The 24,719-nt window shown below is 43.9% G+C and overlaps 3 protein-coding genes across 3 annotated transcripts in view; 1 reads left to right on the top strand and 2 right to left on the bottom strand.

The window, feature by feature from the left end:
* Positions 1-5,424, bottom strand: part of fhl1a (four and a half LIM domains 1a) — a 12,399-nt gene extending 6,975 nt beyond the window's left edge. Inside the window, exon 1 of the mRNA XM_060062992.1 lies at positions 5,189-5,424. The gene's annotated coding sequence lies outside the window, so the exon portion shown is untranslated. The remainder of the gene's footprint in view (positions 1-5,188) is intronic.
* Positions 5,425-6,683: 1,259 nt separating this feature from the next.
* slc9a6a (solute carrier family 9 member A6a) lies at positions 6,684-17,192 on the bottom strand. The gene is made up of 16 exons (XM_060062989.1): positions 16,767-17,192; positions 16,127-16,326; positions 15,412-15,489; positions 15,203-15,279; positions 14,959-15,071; positions 14,481-14,586; positions 14,014-14,160; positions 13,660-13,760; positions 13,258-13,346; positions 12,966-13,079; positions 12,447-12,558; positions 11,810-11,963; positions 11,412-11,442; positions 11,211-11,293; positions 10,659-10,764; positions 6,684-10,084 (listed from the first exon to the last, which is right to left on the bottom strand). The coding sequence occupies exons 1-16, from the start codon at positions 17,053-17,055 to the stop codon at positions 9,797-9,799; spliced, it is 2,088 nt and encodes a 695-aa protein (XP_059918972.1). The 5' UTR covers positions 17,056-17,192; the 3' UTR covers positions 6,684-9,796.
* A 595-nt stretch (positions 17,193-17,787) lies between these two features.
* taf7 (TAF7 RNA polymerase II, TATA box binding protein (TBP)-associated factor) lies at positions 17,788-24,715 on the top strand. Its single transcript, XM_060062990.1, has 12 exons — positions 17,788-17,980; positions 18,586-18,662; positions 18,826-18,904; positions 19,083-19,216; positions 19,590-19,713; positions 19,898-19,956; positions 20,419-20,491; positions 21,274-21,384; positions 21,510-21,698; positions 23,136-23,248; positions 24,103-24,162; positions 24,560-24,715. Exons 1-12 carry the CDS (start codon positions 17,944-17,946, stop codon positions 24,602-24,604), a joined length of 1,101 nt encoding a protein of 366 aa, XP_059918973.1. The 5' UTR covers positions 17,788-17,943; the 3' UTR covers positions 24,605-24,715.
* The last annotated feature ends 4 nt before the right edge of the window (positions 24,716-24,719 follow it).

Here is a 24,719-nt window from a genome sequence, read left to right as displayed (position 1 = left end):
GACGTCCAGAGCCAACAAGGTCCTTTTTAGGACATGCAACAGAGGTATTGGGTTAATGCCATTATTCAGAGGGGATGGATCAAGTAGGCGATTGGGGATTGGGGATTGGGGATTCCTGGGCTATGTGATCATGACGCTAATAAATAAACAAGAAGAGGCCACGGTGCACTTGATACTGCTACTGAGTGACCTTTCAACCAAAGGTGTAGGGCTTTTCAAAAGACACGGTGGGTCCTTTGACATCACGTCTCAAAGAAAAGACATCGACAGATGTACGTAATACTACCCACTAAGGAGAGACATAGGAACGTATGAATCAGAGGGTTGATGCTGAAGTCATCAAAGTTGTCCTTTAGGAAGTTATAATAGATCTATGTGTCCGTGTTGCTGTTCGTCGTCGCCTGTCTGTCTGTCTCCCTTAGGCTGATGCAGATGGACGGACTTAATCATTGATAATGATTCTGGCAACACTGACCCTCGTATTTCAACACAAAAAAAAGCTTGTGTGAGAGTGTGTGTCCGTGTCCAAGCGCTTCATCATTTAGGGGCATCTGGGTGTAATTACAGATAATATGTGGTCCATTAAGCATAGCAGGACATGCTTAATGGAAGTTTATATTTATCCTGCATTACATCCAGCTACAGGAGTCAACCGACATCATAGAGACGCTTGCAGACACAAACAACAATAATTCAGACCTTCCCCCCCTCTCCCTAATCCATCCATCTTCACTTCATCTGCGCATCTGACACTGCCTCCTGCTGGCTTGTTCCCAATAATTCTGTTGGTGGTGGTTGTCTGCCATCAACACTCGTAGGGCTGTTTATTCCGAAGCTGGCTCGGGCCTGCCTTGTTTTTTATCTGTCCAGCGCCACTTATGTGCTTAGGAGAAAGATGGTAGCAAAACATGTTCTGGAGTGTGATTTGACTGAAGATGATGTGGTGTGAATTTGTGTGGCTGGATGTGCAACATTCACACACATGTGTGTGGGTGTGAAAGAGACAGAGATAGAGAGAATGTGGTTGTTCAAGTGTGTGTGTGTGTGTGTGTGTGTGTGTGTGTGTGTGTGTGTGTGTGTGTGTGTGTGTGTGTGTGTGTGTGTGTGTGTGTGTGTGTGTGTGTGTGTGTGTGTGTGTGTGTGTGTGTGTGTTGTTTGTGCATTGAATCTGGGCAGTGGCTTTATCACATGATCGAGCAACAATAGTCAGTACCAGCGAGGTACTGAATCTGCGGCCAGACCTCCAGACACCCCCACGGCTTCACCACCACTGCCCCCCTCGCTACCAACTGTTTCCTAATCCCTGCTTTTCCGCAAATGGAAATTGCTCATGACATCATCATTAGCTACACATGATATGCCATAAATAACATGTTTCCATGTATAGGAAAGAATTACCTTTATTTATTTAATATTTAATGTTTTAAGTTGTATTATTATATACATTGTGTTATCATTATTGAAGTACCATAGCATCTCATAATAAAGAATTATCAGTGCTATATCAGCTATTCATTTTTTCTTTTTTCGGTTTGTACAAAACAACAAAATCTTCTGCTAGTGGAGACTGCAAAATACCATACAGAAGAACATTTTGCTTAGTCAGCGTCCTCTTATCGAGCAGCACACACCTGGAACTCCATACCAATTGAATTTAGGAATAATACAAACATAAACTATTTCCCTAAATCCATAAAGCAATGGATACTGGACCATAGGTAATGTATTCCCTTGAGTGTGGTAATGCTATACTAACCTCCCTCTTGTCTGTGATTGTGAGCTTACTAACTGCTTAAGAGCTCCACGTTTACCGATTTTATGTTTTTTGTCCATATAATGTCGATGTCAATCATGTGTCTAACTATATGTTGTGTTGCTTTTATGCTTTTGTATGTTCTAAGATCACCCTGCCAGGGACTACAGATGAAAAATAGTTTTTTTAACAAAATCTGGTGCATTTATATGTCAGATTCAATGGCCATGTTTGATTAATGCACACTGTCCCTTTTAAATAAATAAATTATATATATTCTATGTAATTTTGAAGCTTAAATAATTAATTAAGTGATAGCAGACATCTACTTTATTATAAGCAATTTAGTATGAATAATCTATGATGCATTCTCTTCACTTCTCTCAATCATTTCACGATGGGGCTTAATCCCCTAGCTGCCATTGGTTCCATTTTGATTCTAAACGCTAGCTCGGTGGAGAGTCTGAACACAGAATTCAGCTAGCGCGTAGAAACCAAGATGGCTGCAAGGTAAATAAGGCCCATTGTGGGTGCCACAGGTTGTTTTTCTCTCCCTTCCTGTAATGGACCATTTATTTAATGACCAGTTTGCTGGAAAGGGACCCTTTAGAGACAGAGGTTGAGAGAGCTATTCCATTACATTAAATATAAGTTCTCCCAAGTGGAGCAGGAATAAACACACATCTCCTCCCACTCTACCCCACCATTCATCGTAGGAGTTTACACAAGATTACACAGACAAGACGAGCAAGCCTAATGTACCTGCAACCTCATTCCTCAATGTGAATGCTGGCCCAGAACAGTGTTTCGTATTGAGTCACCCTCCATTCCTGGCTAGCCCACAGAGCGAGAAGAGGGAGTGAGTGAGTGAGTGAGTGAGTGAGTGAGTGAGTGAGTGAGTGAGTGAGTGAGTGAGTGAGTGAGTGAGTGAGTGAGTGAGTGAGTGAGTGAGTGAGTGAGTGAGTGAGTGAGTGAGTGAGTGAGTGAGTGAGCGTGAGAGAGAGAGAGAGAGAGAGAGAGAGAGAGAGAGAGAGAGAGAGAGAGAGAGAGAGAGATGAGAGAGATGAGAGAAAGAAAGATGAGAGCGAGAAAGAGAGAGAGAGAAAGAAAAAAGAGAAAGAGAGAGAGAGAGAGAAAGAAAGAAAGAAATGTGAGAGAGTGAGTCAATCAAAGTCAGGAAGATAAACGCTACCACTGGCAACTGTTACTCCACAACAGATAGAGCCATACATATTATACACACACGATAAATCACCAACACACAGACAGAGAAATGCTTGGATACACACAAGGCTGGCTACGAAAGCACTAACAAGCAGCGCGTAGGACAAAACGCCAAACACAGACACACACACACGCACGCAGGGCTCTGAGACGTGTGATTTCTGGCTGAACAAAGGGCCAGGAGGGCCAACTTCGAACACAATAACATTTTATCAAGAGGAAGAAAAGGCTACGGGCCGTTGTGCGCACATCAGCTAGGTCAATGTGTTCCACTAATGAGCAGCAGGGTCTCATTTAAAGAGGTGAGGGGGGGTTGATGTCTTATTTTCCCTCACACCTCCACGGAGACACACACACACACACACACACACACACACACACACACACACACACACACAGGCTGGTATTTTATGACTCAAGAGTCTCTATTAAAATACTATTAAGTTTGTCTACTGCTACTTTTTATCAGGAGTCATACATATTTCCATCGTAGAAATATTTCATTGTTGTGTTGATGTGAAATACCAAAGTAGCATAATGTCTATCTGCATCGATGAATCATATTAGTAAGCCTGGGAACCAGACGCATCACCGAGCTCGTGTTTTTATTTGCTCTGGCAGATGCGTCTGGCCAACCTCCAGCACTTCCGTCAAAAAACCAAGATGGATGCCACTGAAGTGGAACAGTCGGTTGAAAGTATTAAACAAACAGGATACAGTAAATGTTTGATTTACCAACTGACTACGGCTCTACGGCTCTATGGCTCTACATCACATAATGTTCATTGCTATGCTTGGTTGTAGGTTTATCCAATTGCGTCCATAGTTATTTTGGTCGATGTCAGGCTTTATTTTAGCAGTATTACAGGTACAACTTTCATCCACACTTGATGTTTTTTTTATATTTGATTAGCTCTCTACTTGATCCTGATTATTCAATAATGTTCATCGTTTGGTGATCGGATTTGTTGGGTTTTTTCGAGCTATCGGATTTGCATTTCTTTTTTCGCTCTAACCCCAATACACATCAACTCGCTCAAACCATTCGTGAAACTGTTCTTTGTATTTTTTTAGAGCTAAATATTGGAAACTGAATGCAACTGTTTAAAAAAAACTGTGGATGAGAACTTCTCTGAGAGGAGTGCATGCTTAGTTCAGATTAGCTTAATACTTTGTGTCCGCTGTGTGTGACATCCCTCCCTGTCTTTAGATCCATCCCTAACCTTAACTTTCTCTCTACCAGTCGCACTTAAAGTGAACCCTATTTTAAATGAAAAATGAAGCTTAAAAAATATGTCTTAAGCACTAGCAAGGCTTAGGGTTTAGACAAACGTAAACAAAATGTTGGTATACGCCAACTTGTTGTCTGGTTCAAGATAACAAAAAATCCTGTCATCAAGTAAATGTCGACATTAATATGAAAAATATGAGTGTTGTGCCCTTTCAACTTAACAACACATTACATAAAACACAATGAGGTGCATTCAAATCTAGAAATATGTGTTCCAGATGAATGAGTACATAAATTCTTATTTATAGTAAAGAAAAATCTGCAGACAAAGAAGAAAAGTCTGAATGTAATTATAAGGGCATTTCAAGCTTTTTTTATGTGTTTTACCCTCCTGCGCAATAAGTGATGTCATACAGGAACCATAAAAGAGAAAATCTTTGATGACATCATGTACTTGGTTTGGCAGCTGTCCAACATGAAAGAGGAGAGAGAGAGAGAGAGAGAGAGAGAGAGAGAGAGAGAGAGAGAGAGAGAGAGAGAGAGAGAGAGAGAGAGAGAGAGAGAGAGAGAGAGAGAGAGAGAGAGAGAGAGAGAGAGAGAGAGAGAGAGAGAGAGCTATTGCAGGTTGGTTTTGTCTGACCTATGTTAAGGATGCAAAAAATCCTATTCCTCCATTCTCTTTGATGACTATGACAATAATAGGAGGTAACTATTAAGAAAGAATAAAAAATAATATTCATATGTTATATATAACATATTTAATAATTTCCTGAAACATGCAAAAAATGGAATTCATCTTTTACAAAGTAAGCTACTTTATGACAACTAATAAGGCAACAACTGAGATAGGCTACGCTACGCGATGTAACCCTCATAAATAAAAGGCATTTCATTATTTACAAATATGGGAAAAAGTCTACTTCACTTTACTTTGTTTAAACTGAATGTAAAAGTATTCTGTTAAGTGATGTAAAACTCACCTTTGTAAATGCAGACGAACAGTAGCCTTCAACCTTCAACGACTTGGAGCAAGAGGTATAAGCAGCCCGCTTTAAAGACAGGAGGAGCAAAGTAGGGAAAAAAATAAAAACTCTACAGTCACGCTCAGAAGCGTCTGTGTGCTGATCATATAAACAACCACATAGCACTGATGTACTGCGTGTAAATAAAACGGAAATCTCTCATTTGTTTTGGCGTGTTTTTTTTCGGTCCGCTTCGGGTGGGCGCCATTCCAACGTTAAGTTGTTTAAAAAAAAAAAAGAAGATACAATACATTACGCAACCCCACCATCGGATCTGTTTTTTTATTCATGTTCACTGCCCTCCTTCTTTGGTCAAGAGGACGGCGAGAAATTGTATTAAGATGACTCATTCTAAAACTAAAGTAAATATTTCGAACTGGGATTTAGGCTCCAGCTTTCTTCTTACAACTGCAAATTGAAAACTGTAATTGATGCGGGTTGCTGTTTCAAAGGTGACTTTGAGAGGAGACGGATGGTCGGATGGGGATGTATTTTTTGCTACACAATTGGACCAGACGAGTTCTAATGTTCACAAAATAAATTAATTGTCTTGCCATTAACATCCCACTGCTCCAACACAGTGTAAGTGAGTACTGCAGTAAAATAAAAAAGTTGTAGCCCATCAATACATAATGTCATCTTAAATCAAAATAAACAATCTGACTGACATTTAGCAATGATAAAGACGAGATGGTATACAGAACACGGTGATCTTTAAACATATAGGTATAGAAAAAGAAGAAATAAAGATAATAAAGAATTCTGGGAAAGCATTACACATTCTGGAGTGGAGTGTTATGACCATATTAGGAGCGTGTGACCTATCCAGAAGAAAATGTGCTTGGGTGAAAAAAACGGAAAATAATAAAAGTCCTCTCACTTATCCTTCAGGAAAAGACACCAGTTCCCTTGAGAACTGACTTTTTAATCAGTGTTAACTCCACATCTGGAGGATACTTAATCATTTCATGCAGCCAGGACATGTCGTTTCAGACCGCAGAGATATCATGGCGTAGTAGTGAACCACTACTAAAAGAGCTCCAAAATAACATAATCCATGCTACTTTCTGAAGCACTGATACGCTAGCCAATAGCGTATCAGTATATTATCTAAGCTACCGTATATGGTCATATCAGGTAAGCCATGTATGGAACACTTCCATACCAAAATCTAAATTGAACCCAGCTGGTTTGCAGAAGGATTACTTTGAAAGTACCTTTCCTAGGGAAAGAAAGGAGTTAGACGAGAAGTTGTCTCGGAGGGAGAAACACTATAAATTCAGACAAAGGGGAAAGACAGTGGATTGATGATCTCAAAGTTAAACCGTTTGCGTCATCGATGGACAACGCAGTCCGAGATGGGATGTCTCTGGAACGTTGCAGAGACTGAGGCTCATTAATGCCAGGTGAGGTAACCGGAGACACCGCAGAGACAAACAGAAGAAAGTTTCAATCAAAAGCACAGGGTTCTGTTTATTAGACGTTGCACGCACATGAACAGGTGAGGGTATAGTTACACAGACGATGTAAACACTCCGTACCTGCATCACCGAGGAAGAGAGACGGCACATAGTCTTTCTCTCTCTCTCGCCCTCTCTCGCTCTCTCTCAGTCATGCACACAGAATTCTCCAACATACACACACACACTCTTAAGTGTGAGTACAGATCACTTAGACATTAAGATTCTCTGGCTCGCTCTCACAAACACACTTTGCAGTGTATACGCAGGGCACGGTAAGACCCTTCGGTCAGCTACATCAGACACAATTGATTGACCCCAATCACAAGTTTAGTTCCCATTCAGGGTACATGGAGAGAACATATACTGGCAGAGCAGTACAGGCAAGTATGTAGACCTATATGGGCCTATGCAAATATGGTATCGGTTGATCATCCAAAAATAGCGGCGTACAAGTTTTCTTTAGATTTTTCCCCCGCAGAATGTAAGACTTATGGAGTGAATGAGAGCGAGTCACGCTCTGGAAAAGGTCATGGATGGGCAAACAGGAATCTACGTTTCTTTTCTTTTCTAGAATTCATTACAATGGCCTGAACGGTTTAATGATAAATATGGCAAATTGAAGTATGCTTCTACTTAAAATTCTCACTTCAACCTTAATTTTAGGAAATGTTATAATAATATGTAAATATATATTTTGACAGAGTGATAAATCAAAAAGGTTTTTGACTGCAGATTGACATGAATCATTATTTGGGTTCCACCACCTTCCAAAACATAAGCGAAATAATTCATAAGCAGCACTCGGATAAGACACATCATAGCAAGACAATCGACAAAACTAATAAACAAAACAAATAAAAAAAAAACAGAAATTCTCAAAGGAGTGCAAAATGGCTAAATCTCATGCCTGTCAACGTCATCGCTTCCCTTCCTCACAATAAAATATTCATAGTAAAAAAACATAAAATAACACATAAAAATGAACAATTTCCTTCACGATGCAATGTGGAGGGACAGAAAATGAAGTCATGAACATTCCTGCACAGCAGAAGATAACAGTGAAAGGCAAAACACCATCCCCTCCAGCTTCCCCCCCCCCCCCCCCCCCAATCCCCTCCCATCCACTGACAAACCTCCATTTCCATTCCCTTGCTTCCTCAACCCCACCCACTGCTATCGTTTAGCTCTAAACTCAGCAAGGGCCAACTGTTCTTATCTCCCCGCAGGCTGAAGTGCTACGGCTTTTATTCTAAACCACCCTGTTAGCCATGTCTGGCAGCTGGCCCGCTTCCCTCAACATCAACACCGTGTTGCCCCGGCGACAGTCTGTCAACACTTCCTGCCTTTTAGACCACACCAAACAACCGGGAGAAAGGAGTCGGCAGCAACCAACTGCACCCGCTACAGAGATTTTACGTTATCTGGCCACTCACAACCTATAAAAGGAATTATTTTAAATATTTATTTACATAAATCTTTTCATTTAAATGTATGAAACGTCCAAAGAAATGGTATCCATACGTTATGTGCAATACATTTGACACGGCTGCTTAAATGCAATCCTGTAACACCTCATTGTATCAGAGAGGATCCAACCAGGGGAAACGCAGTGCTAATACAGTCATCTGAATTCAGTGGAATTAATCATTGGCTTGGGCCTGCAGTCGTTGTCATGCATGCTCATCTATATCAACGACTCTGTATTGATGATGATGATGATGCGTAGAACTCAAATAGATGAACATCAAAACCATAAGTCTGCATTTCTCTCCCAACTCAAATTGTTGTCGGACTACCAATCACATCGGCCCAAATATTCAGCTACATTAAATTGATCAACATTTCAGGAAGGGAATCTTTGTTTCAAAAAGGGACACAAAAAAATGGATAGACTCCAGCACAAGAGTGTGCAGCACGATTGTTATATAAAATGTAGACAATGCTACATGTATGATCACTTTGTAACTAGCTCATGGTACTGAAGCCAAGTTGCAAAGAGGATAGAAAACACTGGAAGTCATCCGCATTTAGCTCCTCCCTTTCCCCCCCCCCTCATAAAACGTTCCAAATGCAGGACAAATAAATGTCTCTAGCCTTGACTATTAGGACTGTAGTTGGAACTCATCACTCAAAAACAACAGACCCTCCAATCTCCCGAGAGCAGGCCCCGCTTCTAAAATAAGGTGTCAAATCCCTCTCTGAATCACAGCCAAAGGTCACTGGGAGGGATCCGCCTCTTCTGTGCTCAGTGGCATCACATCGTGGCCTATTGTACAAGCACATGACACGGACGGAAAAACCATCCATGGAGTACAATGCTACCATACAGACAGAGCAGATATTTTGAAACGCCCGCCCCAAAAAAACTACAATCGCAGGACCTGCCCATCCACAAACTGCCCATTCAAAAAAAAAACATTCCGGCACCCCGGAAAACCCAGGAACGGGTTGGCCAGGCATAGAGCTACAACCACCAGGCACTTGATTGTAAATCAAATGTAGGGTTAGACAGGTGGAGCCACTGGGTCGCAGCAAGGCCCTGACTACACGGTCCGCATGGACCGATGGAGAGAGGGCAGCGACATTCGGTCGCCAGATCAACAAACCCTAGTTCCCGAAAACGTCCAAATCAAGCCACCGTCCTTTGCATGCATAATCAAAGTTATAGTGGGGAATTGCGATTACATGTAAATTAACTGGCGATTTTCTTTGACTAAACGCATGCTGTTGGACCTCTGTGCATTGGTTACTGGTGAGGTGATTGCCACACATTCAAAAATTCACATTCAAAGCGAAACTTAAGAATGGAATATTTAAAAAACAAAACCAACTAACTAATAAATAAAGACATACATCACAGGTACGGTGGACGCCCAGGCAAGGGGGGGAAGAAGGAGCAGAACGAGAATGAGGTAGAGATGGGGAGTCCCCTTAAGCAGTGATGAGCGGATTTAGGAGTGATTAACGGTAGAGAGTTAGAAATGCAAAAGGTGCGAGAAGTTTTAAGAAAGAAGAAGAAGTTTGAGAAGTCCACCGGCTCCCGGCTCCACTGGAGCGCGGGAGGGGGGGGGGGGGACGCAGAGATGGGGGGGGGGGGATGGGATCAGATCCGCGGGCGGTGGTGGTCTGTGAAGGGGGGCTCAGAGTCGTCCATGGGGAGCACCAGCCGCGTGCCCCGCATCACCAGCTCCTGGTCGCCGCACGTCAGCTCGCGGTCCAGCTCCTCGCTGAAGGAGGCGTTGGCCGTGCCGCTGGGGAGGCCAGCCGGCCCGCCGCTGGTGGTGTAGGCGCCGGTGGCGTCGGTGCTGATGGTGACGTCGCCGTAGGTCAGGCTGATGTCGCCGTCCGTCAGGATGAGGTCAGAGTCGTCGTCCTGCAGCTGGCACTCGTTCTGTGCGGGAGAGAGAGGGAGGAATGAGATGTGTATGGTTTGGATTCCTGGACGCGGATCAAAAATCGATCTATCTCTTAAAAAGGCCTTTTTTTCCGTGGTTAGAATGCACAGCCTTGACGTTGTGATGTTCAGAGTATTTGAAACATTGGTACAGTGATACCCAAAATATCGACTGTTTAAAAAAAACCTGTACAAGCCCAACCGAACAACAAATCTCAATGTCAGAACAATTAAGGCTGATGATCCAAAATGTCAGCTTTTTGATGTAAACATAGCCGCGACTTAATATTGTCGCAGGAGCTGACATTCCAAAATGTCTGCTTGTCAACAACAAAAATTCCTACAACAACTAGGGTCAGAGATTCCTACAAGGTCTGCTTTTCAACAACTACAATTCTTCACAGAAACTAGGTTCAGAGATCGACACAGTGTAAGCTTTTCAACAACTAAAATCCTGACCGAAACTAGGGGCTGGGGCTCCCAAAATGTCTGCTCCTCAACAACTAAAATTCATCACAGCAACTCAGGCAGAGGATCCAAAATGGTTAGGGTAAAAAAACAAGCATCTGACCTCATAGGCCTGGGGGCTGGTGAGGCAGCGGGCTAGGGGGGCACAGCAGGTGGGCATCACGGCGGTGAGAGGTGGGCCGCTGTGAGTCAGGATGGGCTTCAGATAGCTGGTGGAGGGGGGGGGGGGCTAGAGTCAAGGATTATATCCGGACGATACAATGAAGACACATGGCATGAAACATCAGTGACATTTGATTTGATGAACTTTTCAGACAGAAACATTTGAAGCCTTGTTTGACCACATGTTTTTAAAAGGAAAAGGAAAAAGGAGAGTTTGTTTAGGTTCACCTGGTTGGTTCATCTTAAGGCAGCTAAATATTGAAGTCATTGTTCTAAAGTGGCGGGGGCTCCCTCTGTTGTCTCCCAATGTGAACTTCAACCATATGATAAACACATGCACCATTTATACCATTGAATGGTTAAGCTTACTCTTCTAACCACCAGCTTGAATAGGCGCCTGATGTAAATCATGACAAGCATCTGAAGGAGGTAAAATTTCATACGAAGTTGATGTAAATGTCAACACTTTTCCTGTGGTCCCGCCAAAGGATACTTGTGGTCGAAGGTGTACCAGATCCGGAACAGCCAGGCACTCTCCTGTTTGGTGCTTCTCCTCTCCGAACCTTCATTTATACTCTTTTTCCAAAACGAGAAGAACAAGAGTGACGATGATGAGTTTGTGTACTAGTTTGAAATTTGCTTGAAAACAGGAAGTCACAAAGATAAACAAACCGTATTCTTGCGTTATGCCTACCAGATTATCTTGATCGGCGTCCACCCCCACTCTGTGGAAAGAGTTGCAGAAGGGTAAGTCATTCAACACAATCTGTGACAAACCAAGTAAAGCTGGCAACCAAGTGCGAGATCTTAAACCAACATTCTCCTTACGAGTCTTGGCTCACAGTGTACAAAGTACAGGTTGGATAACTGGAATTCCCTAATAAATAAAAGACGGTTTAACTGGCTTAACATGCTCAAGGGACGGCTCAGCAGAAACAAGCCACGCAGCTGCCTGAAACCTCAGACCACAAAATGAGCTTACTTCTCTTTTACTATGATTCAAACTAGACTCGACCCACGGCATGTAGCACTCAGTAGTTAACCCAAACCTGTACTCGATACGAGCGGTCTGTGTGAGGCCCAGAGACGTACCGAATGCGCTGACAGGAGAGCATCTGGGTGGTGCCTCCTCCGCAGACCCAGACGGTGAAGAAGACCACCAGCAGCGTGGTGGAGAACATCATCCGGCGAGCGTAGGTGGCCGTGTCCCTGATGGACAGGGCGAAGGTCATCGCCCCGCGCAGTCCTGCAGATCACACCAAGCACAATGTGTAGACATCAACAAGTACATATGCATTTCTTTTTTACTTTTTGGGGGACATTTATTTAACTTTTTCTACAAAAACGTTGCCCGAAGGATGGCCAAGTTGAAATAGTTATAACTATATGTTTAGGTAGGTAGCTTTAATTCAGGTATGAGATTAGATAATGTAGATTATGTACAAAGAGTGTACGTCTATCGGAGTAGAAACAGTGACAACAATGGCCTTTAGGTAACACAAGTGTGTTTGTTCACTTTATCTGTTGTAAGATAACATTGTGTTACTGAGGAAACAGTCCAACGAAGCCAGACAACAGGCGGCAGAGATGCCAAGGGCACAAGTGACTTGTTTCCATGACTACAGCCTTCTCTCCCCCCCCACACCTCCTCCAAAGTGCTTCCCTCTACCCTGCTAAATTGAGAAAGAGACGATGGGGCCTATATGGCCGCATCTGAAAGAACACTGACCAGCAAACATCATCATGTGCTGGAAGTTGGAGCGGATCTTGTTGCGACGGCCCAGGTTGAGGAGGAAGGTGAGGGGGTAGATGTTGCAAGCCCTGCCAATGAACACCGCCACCTGGGGTCACTGCGGTCAAGGAGTAGCAATCGGTGAATGAGCCGCCTATATGCGATACGCTACGCTCCGACCTCTGGGTCTTCTTTAATATGTGTTAATAAATGCAAAGAATGTCTGAATATCAGTTTGCTGCAATGGGAATACCGTTTGTAGGCCAAATGAATTACGGCATTTTCTGCTGGCGATACTTCACCATATTGAAGACTCAAGAGTTTCAGATCTGCAAAATCCTAAATCGACATTTATAAACTAACCCTAAACAATGACCAAACGCCATTACTATTAACATAATAACTAACATTGCGATGGTTCTATGCCTCAGAAATTGCGGTGTACATAGTGATGTGCAAGCCCTATAGGCCAGAATAAACAGTGCGTTGGCCGTTGAATCGACAGCGGAAGGATACGAAAGCTCCGATGATGAACATGGGGTTGAACACGTGGTTCTGGAAGGTGAACAGCGTCAGGCCCATGTAGGAGAAAATGAAGTTCTCCGCCAGGAAATTCAGCAGCTCAAACAACTTGTGAGACGACAAACAAAACGAGCAAACATCACAACACGGCACTCCCCTGCAGCAGTCGTGTTCTCAATCCTCGTTTTGCCAAAATGCTTCAAACAAAACAGAGTGAGCACTTCTTGGCTGTTCAACAGATTTCACTAACAGGGGACTTCTATTCTTGGGGCTGTTGTGATCGTACCTGTTTGGTTCTGATCTGGGACTCTGGGGACAGGTTGTTGTGGGTGTAGTGGGCCTGGGTAATTCCACAAAACAGCACGGCTACAACACCTAGAACACGGCCCGGAAGAGACGTTACACACACCTAAAGAACAGCAGTGCATTGAGGGGACCTTTTCTTTTGGATCAGCTGTACCTATATAACCAAAGTTCCTACATGTGCGCGTTAGTACAGAAGGCCATGTAGGGAGAAAGGTCCCATGTTAGGTCCTAAATACGAATTGTTTTGCAGTTTGTCAGTGTGTGTGTGTGTGTGTGTGTGTGTGTGTGTGTGTGTGTGTGTGTGTGTGTGTGTGTGTGTGTGTGTGTGTGTGTGTGTGTGTGTGTGTGTGCGTGTGTGTGTGTGTGCGCGTGTGTGTGTTACCTGTGAAGCCACAGGCCTCTGCCAGAAGGAATGTGCTCCAAGACATGAGGAAGAACAGAGCCGTCTCCAGCAGCTGAAAGTCCCTCAGCTTGGTGAATTTGGTCACGTGACGAGTGACGGTCAAGGAGTCAAACAGTGGTGTCTGGTTTCTAAATGGACTGTTTACAACAAATCCTCACAGAGAAATGCAGTTTCAATAGTAATGTGGGAGAACTGGAACGGCAAATACACAGAGTACACATGGACTAATAAGGATACAGTTCTCGAAGTGTATAATAACAACAAGTCTAGAGCAGGAACACAACAAAGTCACACATGAACTGGAGCGGTTTAGAAGTACATTTGAACCGGAAGGATATAAGAGCTGTCATCACGCCAGTAGCCACCCCCAGGGCAAAAGAACCACTGAAGACCCCGAGGAAGACGCCCAGCGACTTGAGCACGGCCATGACTTCAAAGGTGTGGCTGTTATCCCCCTGGGGCTGATAGGCCACGATGGACCTGTTGCAATGTCACAAGACCCCGCAATTACACAGCATCAATGAGAACACTGCAGTGTATGTTAGAATAGCATGAAATGGATTCCTGTGGACGGATCATCCTAGATCGTACAGTCTTTTCAAACACTATACTTCCTTTGGTAACTTCCTTTTAAAACAAAACAAAACAAACAAGAAGTCTGCTGCAAGTGTCAGTCCGCGATGGCAACGGAACGCCGATATTGGATTAGTTTATGGTCGATACCTTGCCCTCTCCCCAGGTGCAACTAGCCTCTCCGCTTAACTGCACTGGACGGCAATAGCATCGGGCCGAGGACTTACGAAGACAGCACCACCGCCACAGCGTCGTTGAGGACACTTTCCCCGAACAGCAGGGCGTAGAGATCCACATCCACCTGCAGCTCGTTGAATATGGCCAGGACAGTCACTGGAACACAAACCAAAACACACCAGAACATTTTGCATGTGTTTTAGTCCTCAACTGGTGCACATCTGTTGTTTTTCTACAAATCAAGCCGAGTAAGGAATAATCAATGGCAGTGTTTCCCGTTATTGAAATAAATAATAACAGCACACGTCTCCCTTGACACTAGACTATCCGCCTCCCTCCCTTACTAGCCGTTTCCATTTATGATCACCCACTATCTATGGTGGGTGCTGATCATCTCAGATTTAATTTCTACAGTTCTGTAATAAAGTAAGGCTAGGTAAAACTAACGACCATGTTTGAGCATTTCAACCAAAGAGCTGGCACACTTTGACAATGAACGGTAGTGCTTGCAACTGTACAGACACACACCAGGGTCTGTGGCTGAGAGGATGGCCCCGAAGAAGAGGCAGTCTGTGAAGAAAAAGTCTTCACCCAGTTGCCCCACATGCTTCATTAGAGTCACGAAGCCGTACATCAGGAGTCTGTGGAGCACAAGGCAATCATGTAACTCTCCTCAACACTCCAGAGGACATTGCGACCCCATGAATCGTGGTACACATGGGCTCGATTTCGTTGCAATTGTCGAGAACTGGTTAGCGGAGGCAATTCTTACCCGATGACAAAACAGGAAACCAATGTTCCCATGAAGGCATAGGCCAGGATGGATCCCATGTTTAGAAAGAAATGTCTCTGAAAGGCATCAACAAAATATGAACGCATTTTAAATATACAATGCAATAAAAGAAAATTTTATTGATGCTAAAAATAGCACATGTCTGATCTGAAGCTACTTATGTTTGGAGTTGAGTGTGCCTTCTGTACCCTTTTGAGGCTGTAACCAGCGTGGAAGATGATCGGAGGCAATAGGATGTTGAAGAACACTTCCGGGTCAAAGGTTACCTGGGTCCCAAAGACAAATAGCAGCAAGTAAACATACAGTAATCAAAAGGACTATTGAGATAATATGCCAAATATTTTATTGATGCCAACATTTACACATCTCTTTTGCAAACCATCAGCCGCTCTGCAACGGTAAATGATAATTGTGGCACAATAACAGGCTTCCATGCCACCGTAATTTAATAAAGAAATGTAGGTCAGAATGATGGGGCTTGTGAGCCAGACAACCAAAAATGGTTTCAAAAGGTTCAAATTAATTCATAAGGGGGATAAATCTACTCACAAAAGGGTAATAGATATTCGGTGAAACCAATTTAGTATTACTCAAGTGTATCAACCATACTAATCCTAATCTTGTTTCTGTTGAAACTCGGGGCACTGAGCAATTTTGTATTGGAATGTATTTATAAATGTTTCAGAATAATCTGGGCTAGCCTGCAGTCAAAAGCCTAAAGACATTTAGTGAATCTGTACCCGAATGACTATGAACAGCTATAATTTATTTATAATATCCATTCACAGACGACCTCTTAGTTCTAACTGACAACAAACATGAACCTACACCACAAGGGCGGTTGACAAAACTAAAACGCCAGCACATCAAAAACACACTCGCAACATGCACTTCAACGTTTACCTTTCTCAGCATCTCGTTATCCTGCACATCATCCAACACGTTGGCACTGATCTCTCCGTTCAGAGTGTACTCGTAGAATCTGCCACTGATGTTCACAAGGAGGGTGGCAGGGCTGGCATTAACATGGCAGTTCAGGGTGGCAGCGCTGATGTCACGGGGAACATGGATGGCATAGCGTAGCACCACACCAACCAGTACACCTATACACACACACACACACACACACACACACACACACACACACACACACACACACACACACACACACACACACACACACACACACACACACACACACACACACACACACACACACACACACACACACACAATTGTCAAAACATTTACAAATAAGGCTGTATCATACAAACCTTCTCCAATTGGCATTTTACTGTGAAAAGGGGGGGAATTTAGTGAATTGTCAAGTGAAATAGTTGTGTCAGGTTTAAATAATACATATATACCTAATTTTCGCTTTATTTACAATTTGACAAATATTGAACTCAACCATTATAGAATCGAATATTTATATTTCAATAAGCCAAATACAATGCACCGTAAAACTGTGATTATTATTTCCTTTTCTTATTCAGAGAATCATGCCACCCATTACATCCACAGTGCAAACGGGGTTCCTCACCATAGATCATCGCCAGTCCTGTCTCGTGTAAGAATCGGAATCGTCGGTGCTTGAATAGCCAAATAGTTAAAATAGTAAGGGTGAGAAGCATGATGAAGATGAGCAAATCTACACTATCCTGCCTGTGGCTTTCTTCCACCTTCTTCTCTGTTACGATGTTCTCCATGGCACTGTCCTCTTGAGATGATGCTCTGCAAACACATATGCATATAGACAGACTGACAAGCAACAACAGCCACAATGTCCTTGTTGCTCGCCTGGCTCTGCTGACAGTCAATGTATATCCCATTATTGTGATTCAGCCGTCAAATGTCGCACTGTCGGCATCGAAAATCCAAACGTGACTATTTTACTGCAACCTGTAATGTGGACAGCAGAAAAACGACAGCAAAACAGAAAAAATATTCCTGCCCCGGAAGCGAAAATATCTTGCAGAAGGATTAAAAAAATATATATCATTATATCCTAGATATAAGTCAATAGTGCTAAAGTCCCACTGAATGACAATTTATGCTGGGTTTATAAAATTCATTATAGAAAATTGCTAGTTTAAATAGTTATTTACGTCTTGGGAATCGGTCATGTTTGGGTGCTATTATTGTGAAGTGTATGCTTTGAACTGGAAGAGAGCAGGCTGGCATAACGGGGCATAATAACGATTTTATAACTGCTGTTTTTATTCTATTGGATAAGAAACCTCGCTAAACCTGTAAAAATACGCGCTTTACATATTAGAAAACGACATTATAATGTTGAAATGTAAAACGTTTATCCCTATGGCGCAATGTTGACAATGTCGCACCACACCACACTGGCTCTAATGATGTGTTCAAAGTTTCATGTGTCCCGGAAAATGAAGACTTTCAAGATAAATACACTTCGTAAATATTAGACTACAAACTGAAATAGCGAACAAAAGCAAGAACATATACATTTGAGGAAAATATACAATTGCTATTTTATTCAAAATAGCCATGCGAAAAAGACATAAAACAACTGAAAATGTATAATAGTTCAATGTCCGCCTCTACTCGAACTTAGCAAAGAGAGACTACGGTAGCTATCATTCCAGCAGTATTCGCCAAGCGTAAAGAGACTGTTTCTCTCATAGATGTCTGTTTTATCTTTTACTCTTCCGATTACGGTTTAAGGTGTAAATCCTAAATTCAGCTATAGCATGGAATCAAAAAAGAAAACGACATCGAAAATTAAAGGTAAAATTGATTTTCCTGTATAAGATTGAGCATGCTAACGTTAGCTTCTCGTTTTGTAGCACTGCAATGTTATTATTGTACCATAAACACAAACAATAATATGTTGTGTAACAACAGCTCCCTACATGTATACATCTAAAACTGGAATAGTTGATTTTGAATCATATAATGCTACATCGTTTAATCTTTATGATTTGCATTAACTTATTTTAAAGGTTAATGGATATTCACAATATTATCTCCATATCATAGGATGATGATATAAGTCTGATATCATTATTTGATGGACTCGTTAAGTGGATTTTCTCTGGTAAAACCACGACACAGTAGCGATTAGTTTATAACGAGACCTGGTTTGTAAACAAAAATGTTGAACTATATATTATGGCCATTTGATTTGTATACAATATAAGCCAGTAATGGTTAAAGAAACGCATCAGTTACCGTACTAAGTTTGAATTGTTTTAGTAAACATATAACAGACTGAAAGTCTGGTATATTATATCTGTTGACCAAATCCATTCCACTCACACTATGGGAGTCAGCGTATGTTTGCTTGATGAATACATTTGATTGCCATTAATTTAGACCCTTTCTGATTTCAGTGGGAAAAGTTGGCTCAAAGAGCAAAGAAGATGCTCCCCACGAATTGGAGAGTCAGTTTGTACTCAGGTTGCCCTCGGTAGGAAATAACTTATTGCTCTGGAAGTGAATGTGGTGCAACAAGGGGGAATACAGATTGGACTTGCATGAGAATGAATCAAATCAATAATCTTTCTTTAAAAACATCTTCACTACATCATTGCCTGGAAGGTAATTCTTTACAAATTCTTTTTTATTTGAAGGAATATGCCTCCACTGTCAGAAGGATTGCCCAATCAAGCAGTATGAACATGAAGGATAGACTTACGGTTGAGCTTCACCGTAAGTCACTTTACTAATTGTAATAACAGAACTTAAAATACTATTTGTGGAAAAACTGCTAATGCTTTTAACTGGCAATCCATTCAAATATGTTATATCTTAAATATAATTGCTTTCTATTAACATAAACACATTGAAAACCTGCTACGTATAAAATGTCTCTGTTTTCCTGGAATAGCGGATGGTCGCCATGGTATTGTGCGAGTAGATCGCGTCCCGTTGGCCTGCAAGCTGGTGGATCTGCCCTGCATCCTGGAGTCTCTGAAAACTGTGGACAAGAAGACGTTTTATAAGACAGCGGATGTCTGTCAGGTGGGGACATGTCATTTAAACAAACAAAGGGGAAGGGATGGGATAACGTTTCTAACTTTACCCAATTTGTCCCTGCTCTTGAATGACTATGTATCGTATTACTGTTTGTTCCTTTGGAAAAATTATTTACCTTCATTCAAATCAGAAGCTATCTTATCCAAAAGACAATGTCAGTTTGTTTGATGGATTTTTTTTTTTGTTGGGATAAGCCAAACTCTGCAGCTACATAGATGAAATAATTATAAATAAAAAGAAGAACGAAAAATACTATCTGTTACCTACCAAGGAATCTCAAAGCATTTAAGTATGACAATGGAACACTGTATTTGTCAGTACCGCCCCTTGAGCTCCTACCCCCCCCGCCATGTGTTAGATGCTGGTGTGCACACTAGATGGAGACCTCTACCCGCCTCTGGAGGAGCCTACTGGAACCACCGATCCCAAGAGTAAGAAGAAGGACAAGGACAAGGACAAGAAGTTTGTCTGTAACCACGGCAGTGAGTACACACACACGCACACGCACACGCACACACACACACACACACACAACATTTTGGCTGAATATTGCCGCCTGTGTGCCTTTTTAATTGTGTAAACTTTGAAGCGTCAGTGTTCCAGGATTTCAAGGTTGCACTGTGCCAGTCTTTTAATCCCGTCACCCTGCCCTCTGTTGCTCTCCAGTCACCCTACCGCTGAAGAACACACGCAAGAGGAGATTCAGGAAGACGGCAAAGAAAAAGGTACTGACATCTTCCGTATTTCCCCTGAGCTTACCTCTCCCCTCCATCCTCATCCATTTCGCTCTTTCATCCCTCTGATCAGCATCCTGTTTCCTTTTGGACTTTCCACGAAGGAATTAGCATTTCAGAAAACAAGCACTGAAAATAAGAACTCAAATTTACATATAAATAATGCCTCTCCATCTTGTTGCACCCCGAAGGCATGCAGCAAAGCAATTTCACCAGTGTTTGATCAAACACTGGGCTTCCACGGTACTTTGTCTTGTTAGTAAATCTCACCCAAAAGGTGCAGCGCTGAGCACTATTGATCGGCCAACTCCCCTCCTTTTTGTAATCGCTAATGTGCGCGCTGGCGCACAGCCATCTGGCAGCGCCTTGTGTATATATCTGTTTGGGTGCACGTGTGTGATGCTGAGAGCTGTGTGTGTGTGTGTGTGTGTAACCTCATCATGCTCTCTCCAGTACATTGAGTCTCCTGATGTGGAGAAAGAGGTGAAGAGGCTGCTGAGCACCGACGCCGAGGCGGTCAGCGTGCGTATCCTTTTTATGGCCTCCTCATTGGCTCCGGTTCGTCAGTAGGGAAAAAAATGACGGAACAGGATCCTGGAATGTCCTCAGAGTGAATTTTAACTTGAGTGTATGTTCTTACATTTCATTGATTTGTGTTTGATGTTCGTATACGACTGTGTTGTAATCCCATCTATCTCTAGTTTCATAAATGTCCCTTCAGTGCATATACTGTAGGGGTGCTCCATGCCGCATTGCATCAATGTGTGCCTCTTTGCTTTTGGATGGAGCTTCCCAATGTAGTCGAGTGGCAATCATGGAAATTAATTGAGTAGGCTCTGAGACCCCATACGCTGCTGTCTACCAAAAATATGGCGTGTTTGCCTCGCTGAGGGCCTCTGCAGGGCTCGGTTTCACCTGGCTTCGCGCTGCGTCATTTCTCAACTTGAGCGATGTACACACTTAGCAGGAAAGTCATTAGCACTGAAATTATGCTCTAAATTTGCCTGACAGAACAGAGGCCGGGCGGGGCACTGGGGCAGGGCCGCTTCTCATGATCGCTCGCTTTGGGCTAATTGAGATGGACCGGGCCTTATCGCTGCCTTAGTTGGGCACATAAAGCCAGGTTCCCGATAATCATTAAAGAAGAACCGCGTGGGAGAGGAAGCCGCGATACGCGTCACCCTGATTAAACGTCTGGATGAAGTGGGTTGCCTGGGACAGCTGTACGGTTTGGAGGACAAGAGGATAAGGGCTCTTAATTAGAGCGTACTAGCGCTGAGCCCTTGGCCCTTAACCGCCATGGATCAGGATGGGAGCTGATTGCCGAGGACGAGACCAAAGAGCCCGACCAGCACTGCTCCCTGGCCAACCTGGACTCCTCGCCGGGCACCTCGGTGCACAAGGGCCACGGCTCTACCGGTAGGTCTCCAAAGTCTCCCGAGACAACCCCCTCTTCCTGCTGAGGCCTATTCCCAACAAGGCATTTCGTTGGGTAGCACGAAACGAAACACCCGACTCGTTTTGACGCGTTTTGGTCCGTCCAGCCCAACAGGACGAGCTGCGGAAGATCTTCAACGACATCAGCAGCAGCAGCGAGGAGGAGGAGGATGAAGGGGAGCGGGACGAGGACCTGAACATCATGGACACGGAGGACGACCTGGTGCGACAGCTCCAGGACAAGCTGGACGAGTCGGACTCGGCCCAGCACGAGGCCGACAGGAACAACCAGATCGGTGAGTGAAGCGAGGTCGGGGGGGGGGCTGCCACGAGGGGTCCCCCGGGGGGAAGTCTCGGTGCTCGGGTGCAGCCCTGTCGTTTTACTACTGCTCTCGCTCTTCCCCCCACCCTCTATCTCTCTCGCTCTATCTCGCTCGCTCGCTCTCTGATATGAAGAACCCGGCCAGGCGATCTCGGAACAAATACAGAAAGACAGTGGGAGACGGTCCAAAGTCACATTAAATCAGAACCTGGAGACGCGTGTCAAAACGGAGGGCAGGGGGGAAAAGAATGTGGAGACCGGTGCTCGAAATCAGAGCTGAGTTTTCTAGGTTACACAAAAGCACACGCACACGCTTCCATGACACTTTTTTTACACACACACACACACACACACACACACACACACACACACACACACACACAGGCAACGGCACACGCACGCCACTGACACTTTTTTTACACACACACACACACACACACACACACACACACACACACACACACACACACACACACACACACACACACACACACACACACACACACACACACACACACACACACACACACACACACACACACACCGGTTATATCGTGCCTATCATCACTCCTGGTGCCTTCCCGCCACTGGCCTGACAGACGTTGACTGCTGTGCTGGCTGCTCAGATGGCAGTATGTTCAGACAGCTCCATGCCTCCCTACTCTCAACGATACCTGGGCCCTCCTGTCACTCACCAAGGCTACCTACCGGATATCCCCAGCTCCTCAAGCCCGGCAGTGCTCCTTTGCTAATAGGCACAGCTCTGGCCACGCATATTTATCCCATTCCCTCCCTCCCTCCCTCCCTGCCTGCCTTATAATAAGTGGCCTGAGCACTGCCTGCAGGGAGTATTATTTTCTTCTACGCTTCCTATGCTTCCCTGCTCCCGTTCTCTGAAAACAAAGATTTTCTCCCTGAAAAATGTTTAGCAGGTTATTTTCATATGTACATTTAACAAACCTGTGATTGACAGGCAAGACGGATTCCCCAAAGCCATCAGGGAAGGGAGACCCATCTGTCAGAGATGACCGGTGTGGTCTGCCTAATATTGCGCATACAGAGGCAGGCTCGGATATTCTCCAAGCCTGATGATTCATTAACAGCTGACGGATGGCTTTGCCATTTCAATCAAGTGACACTCAAATAATAGCTCTTGACTTAAACCTACAGCACCTTTTAGTTTGTGATACAATAGACCTGGCCAATGGGTCCACCTAGTGAGACTAGGTGTAGTATGGGATCTGATGATACCTATAAGTATCGAAATGCATTCAATCGGATTGAGGTATCTAGGCCAAAATGTTAATAAATTTAAATTTTGTTCATATCGGCCTGATCCATGTGACTGGTGGTTATTATGCCCAACATGTTAATAACAGGGTCCTAACGTAAAACTGATGTGTCCGTGCAGTGATGGAGTACCAGGTGCAGATCAACAGCGTGAAGTCCAAGCTCCAGGAGACCCGCGCCCGCAAGAAACAGCAGGAGGAGCTCATCATGAAAGTGGAGAACCAGGCCCTCAAGGTGACCCCCACACACGCACGCACGCACACACACACACACACACACACACACACACACACACACACACACACACACACACACACACACACACACACACACACACACACACACACACACACACACACACACACACACACACACACACACACACACGTGCTATATATATTCTCTTACATGTCTAATTAGTGTCATAAATAAGTAAAGGTTTCAACATTCCCATAAGCGTTAGTGCAGAACAGCCCCACATAGGAGCCTTAACGCAACGCATTTGAAAAGAAAATAGAAATGCCATGATTTGGAAGCTCACGTCGTATGTAAATCAGGAGAACATGTCGGAGACGGTGCTCGTCTGAGGATATAAAAATAACATTTCAACCGTTGGCTTCTGTAAATGCATCCTTGCGGGGCACGAGTATTACTCATGTTGCTGCCAGCAAGCGTCCTTTCGGGGGAAACTCCACAAACATTTCGAAACACAAGCTAACATGGCCCCTTTTTGTGCTATTATACAACCGTGTGTGTGTGTGTGTGTGTGTGTGTGTGTGTGTGTGTGTGTGTGTGTGTGTGTGTGTGTGTGTGTGTGTGTGTGTGTGTGTGTGTGTGTGTGTGTGTGTGTGTGTGTGTGTGTGTGTGTGTGTGTGTGTGTGTGTGTGTGTGTGTGTGTGTCGCCTCGCTGTCTGCCCTATCTTCAGTCATTATCGCAGACACAGGGAAAAGGTCAGCAGCCTCTGACTGGCGGTCCGAATGATGATCTGTCAGACGCCAGATGGGGACAATGAGCCGCACGGGCAAGGGGACATTTACAGCCACCGCCATGAACTCTGTTTTCTCTCTCTCTCTCTCCGTCTCTGCAGAACCGCTTCCAAGCTTGTTTGAACGAGATCGTCCAGCAGGAAGAGCGAGAGATGGAGCAGGTGAGAAGCTTGTGGTGGGAGCCCTATTCTGTGAAGGAGATAACTGCCTTTGTTTCCCAGAGAGATTCCTCTGCTATCTGTCCCTATGCCCTCTGAAGATGACAGGCCTAGTTTTTTTTCTACAAGATGACGTTCCCATTTTCCATTGTCATTCCCAACGATGACCCGCCCAGTCTAGCCAGGGTATTTATGGTTGCCGGGGTGACAGCCATGATCCACTGGAGGCCAGGGGGCGAAGGGGGAGTGGGGGGGGGGAAGTCTTGTTGTGGTGTTTGTATTGACGAATGAGTAAAATTAATTAATACGGGAAGACATGTTAATCACCCTCCACTTAGCCTCCGATTATACCCGAGGCATGCCATCCATCGCTCAAGCCTGTCATGTTCTGCTTCAACAGCTGGCCTCGCTTCAGGAGCAGCTGGACTCGCTCATCGAGAAATGACCACCAGGGGGCAGCCATGCGTCATCCTCGCCCGGAGACGATTTCGCTTTCTTTCCTTTTTTTACTCAACCGAAATAATGTTCAACATTCAAATAAGATTTTTTTGATTTACTTT

This window comes from Gadus macrocephalus, chromosome 10 (genome assembly GCF_031168955.1).
Source record: "Gadus macrocephalus chromosome 10, ASM3116895v1".
Lineage (NCBI taxonomy): Eukaryota > Metazoa > Chordata > Actinopteri > Gadiformes > Gadidae > Gadus > Gadus macrocephalus.
Note: the sequence above shows the minus strand (reverse complement) of the source record. Positions and strands in the feature narration are given on the sequence as shown.

Coding starts and splice junctions, on each gene's coding strand:
- taf7 (XM_060062990.1), top strand. CDS start 17,944: ATGGAATCAAAAAAGAAAACGACATCGAAAATTAAAG. Junction 23,249..24,102: donor TGGAGAACCAGGCCCTCAAG/GTGACCCCCACA, acceptor CCGTCTCTGCAG/AACCGCTTCCAAGCTTGTTT. Junction 24,163..24,559: donor AAGAGCGAGAGATGGAGCAG/GTGAGAAGCTTG, acceptor CTGCTTCAACAG/CTGGCCTCGCTTCAGGAGCA.
- slc9a6a (XM_060062989.1), bottom strand. CDS start 17,055: ATGGGATATACATTGACTGTCAGCAGAGCCAGGCGAGCAACAAGGACA. Junction 14,161..14,480: donor GTGGCGGTGGTGCTGTCTTC/GTAAGTCCTCGG, acceptor ACATTGCAACAG/GTCCATCGTGGCCTATCAGC. Junction 13,347..13,659: donor AGAGGCCTGTGGCTTCACAG/GTAACACACACA, acceptor GCCGTGTTCTAG/GTGTTGTAGCCGTGCTGTTT.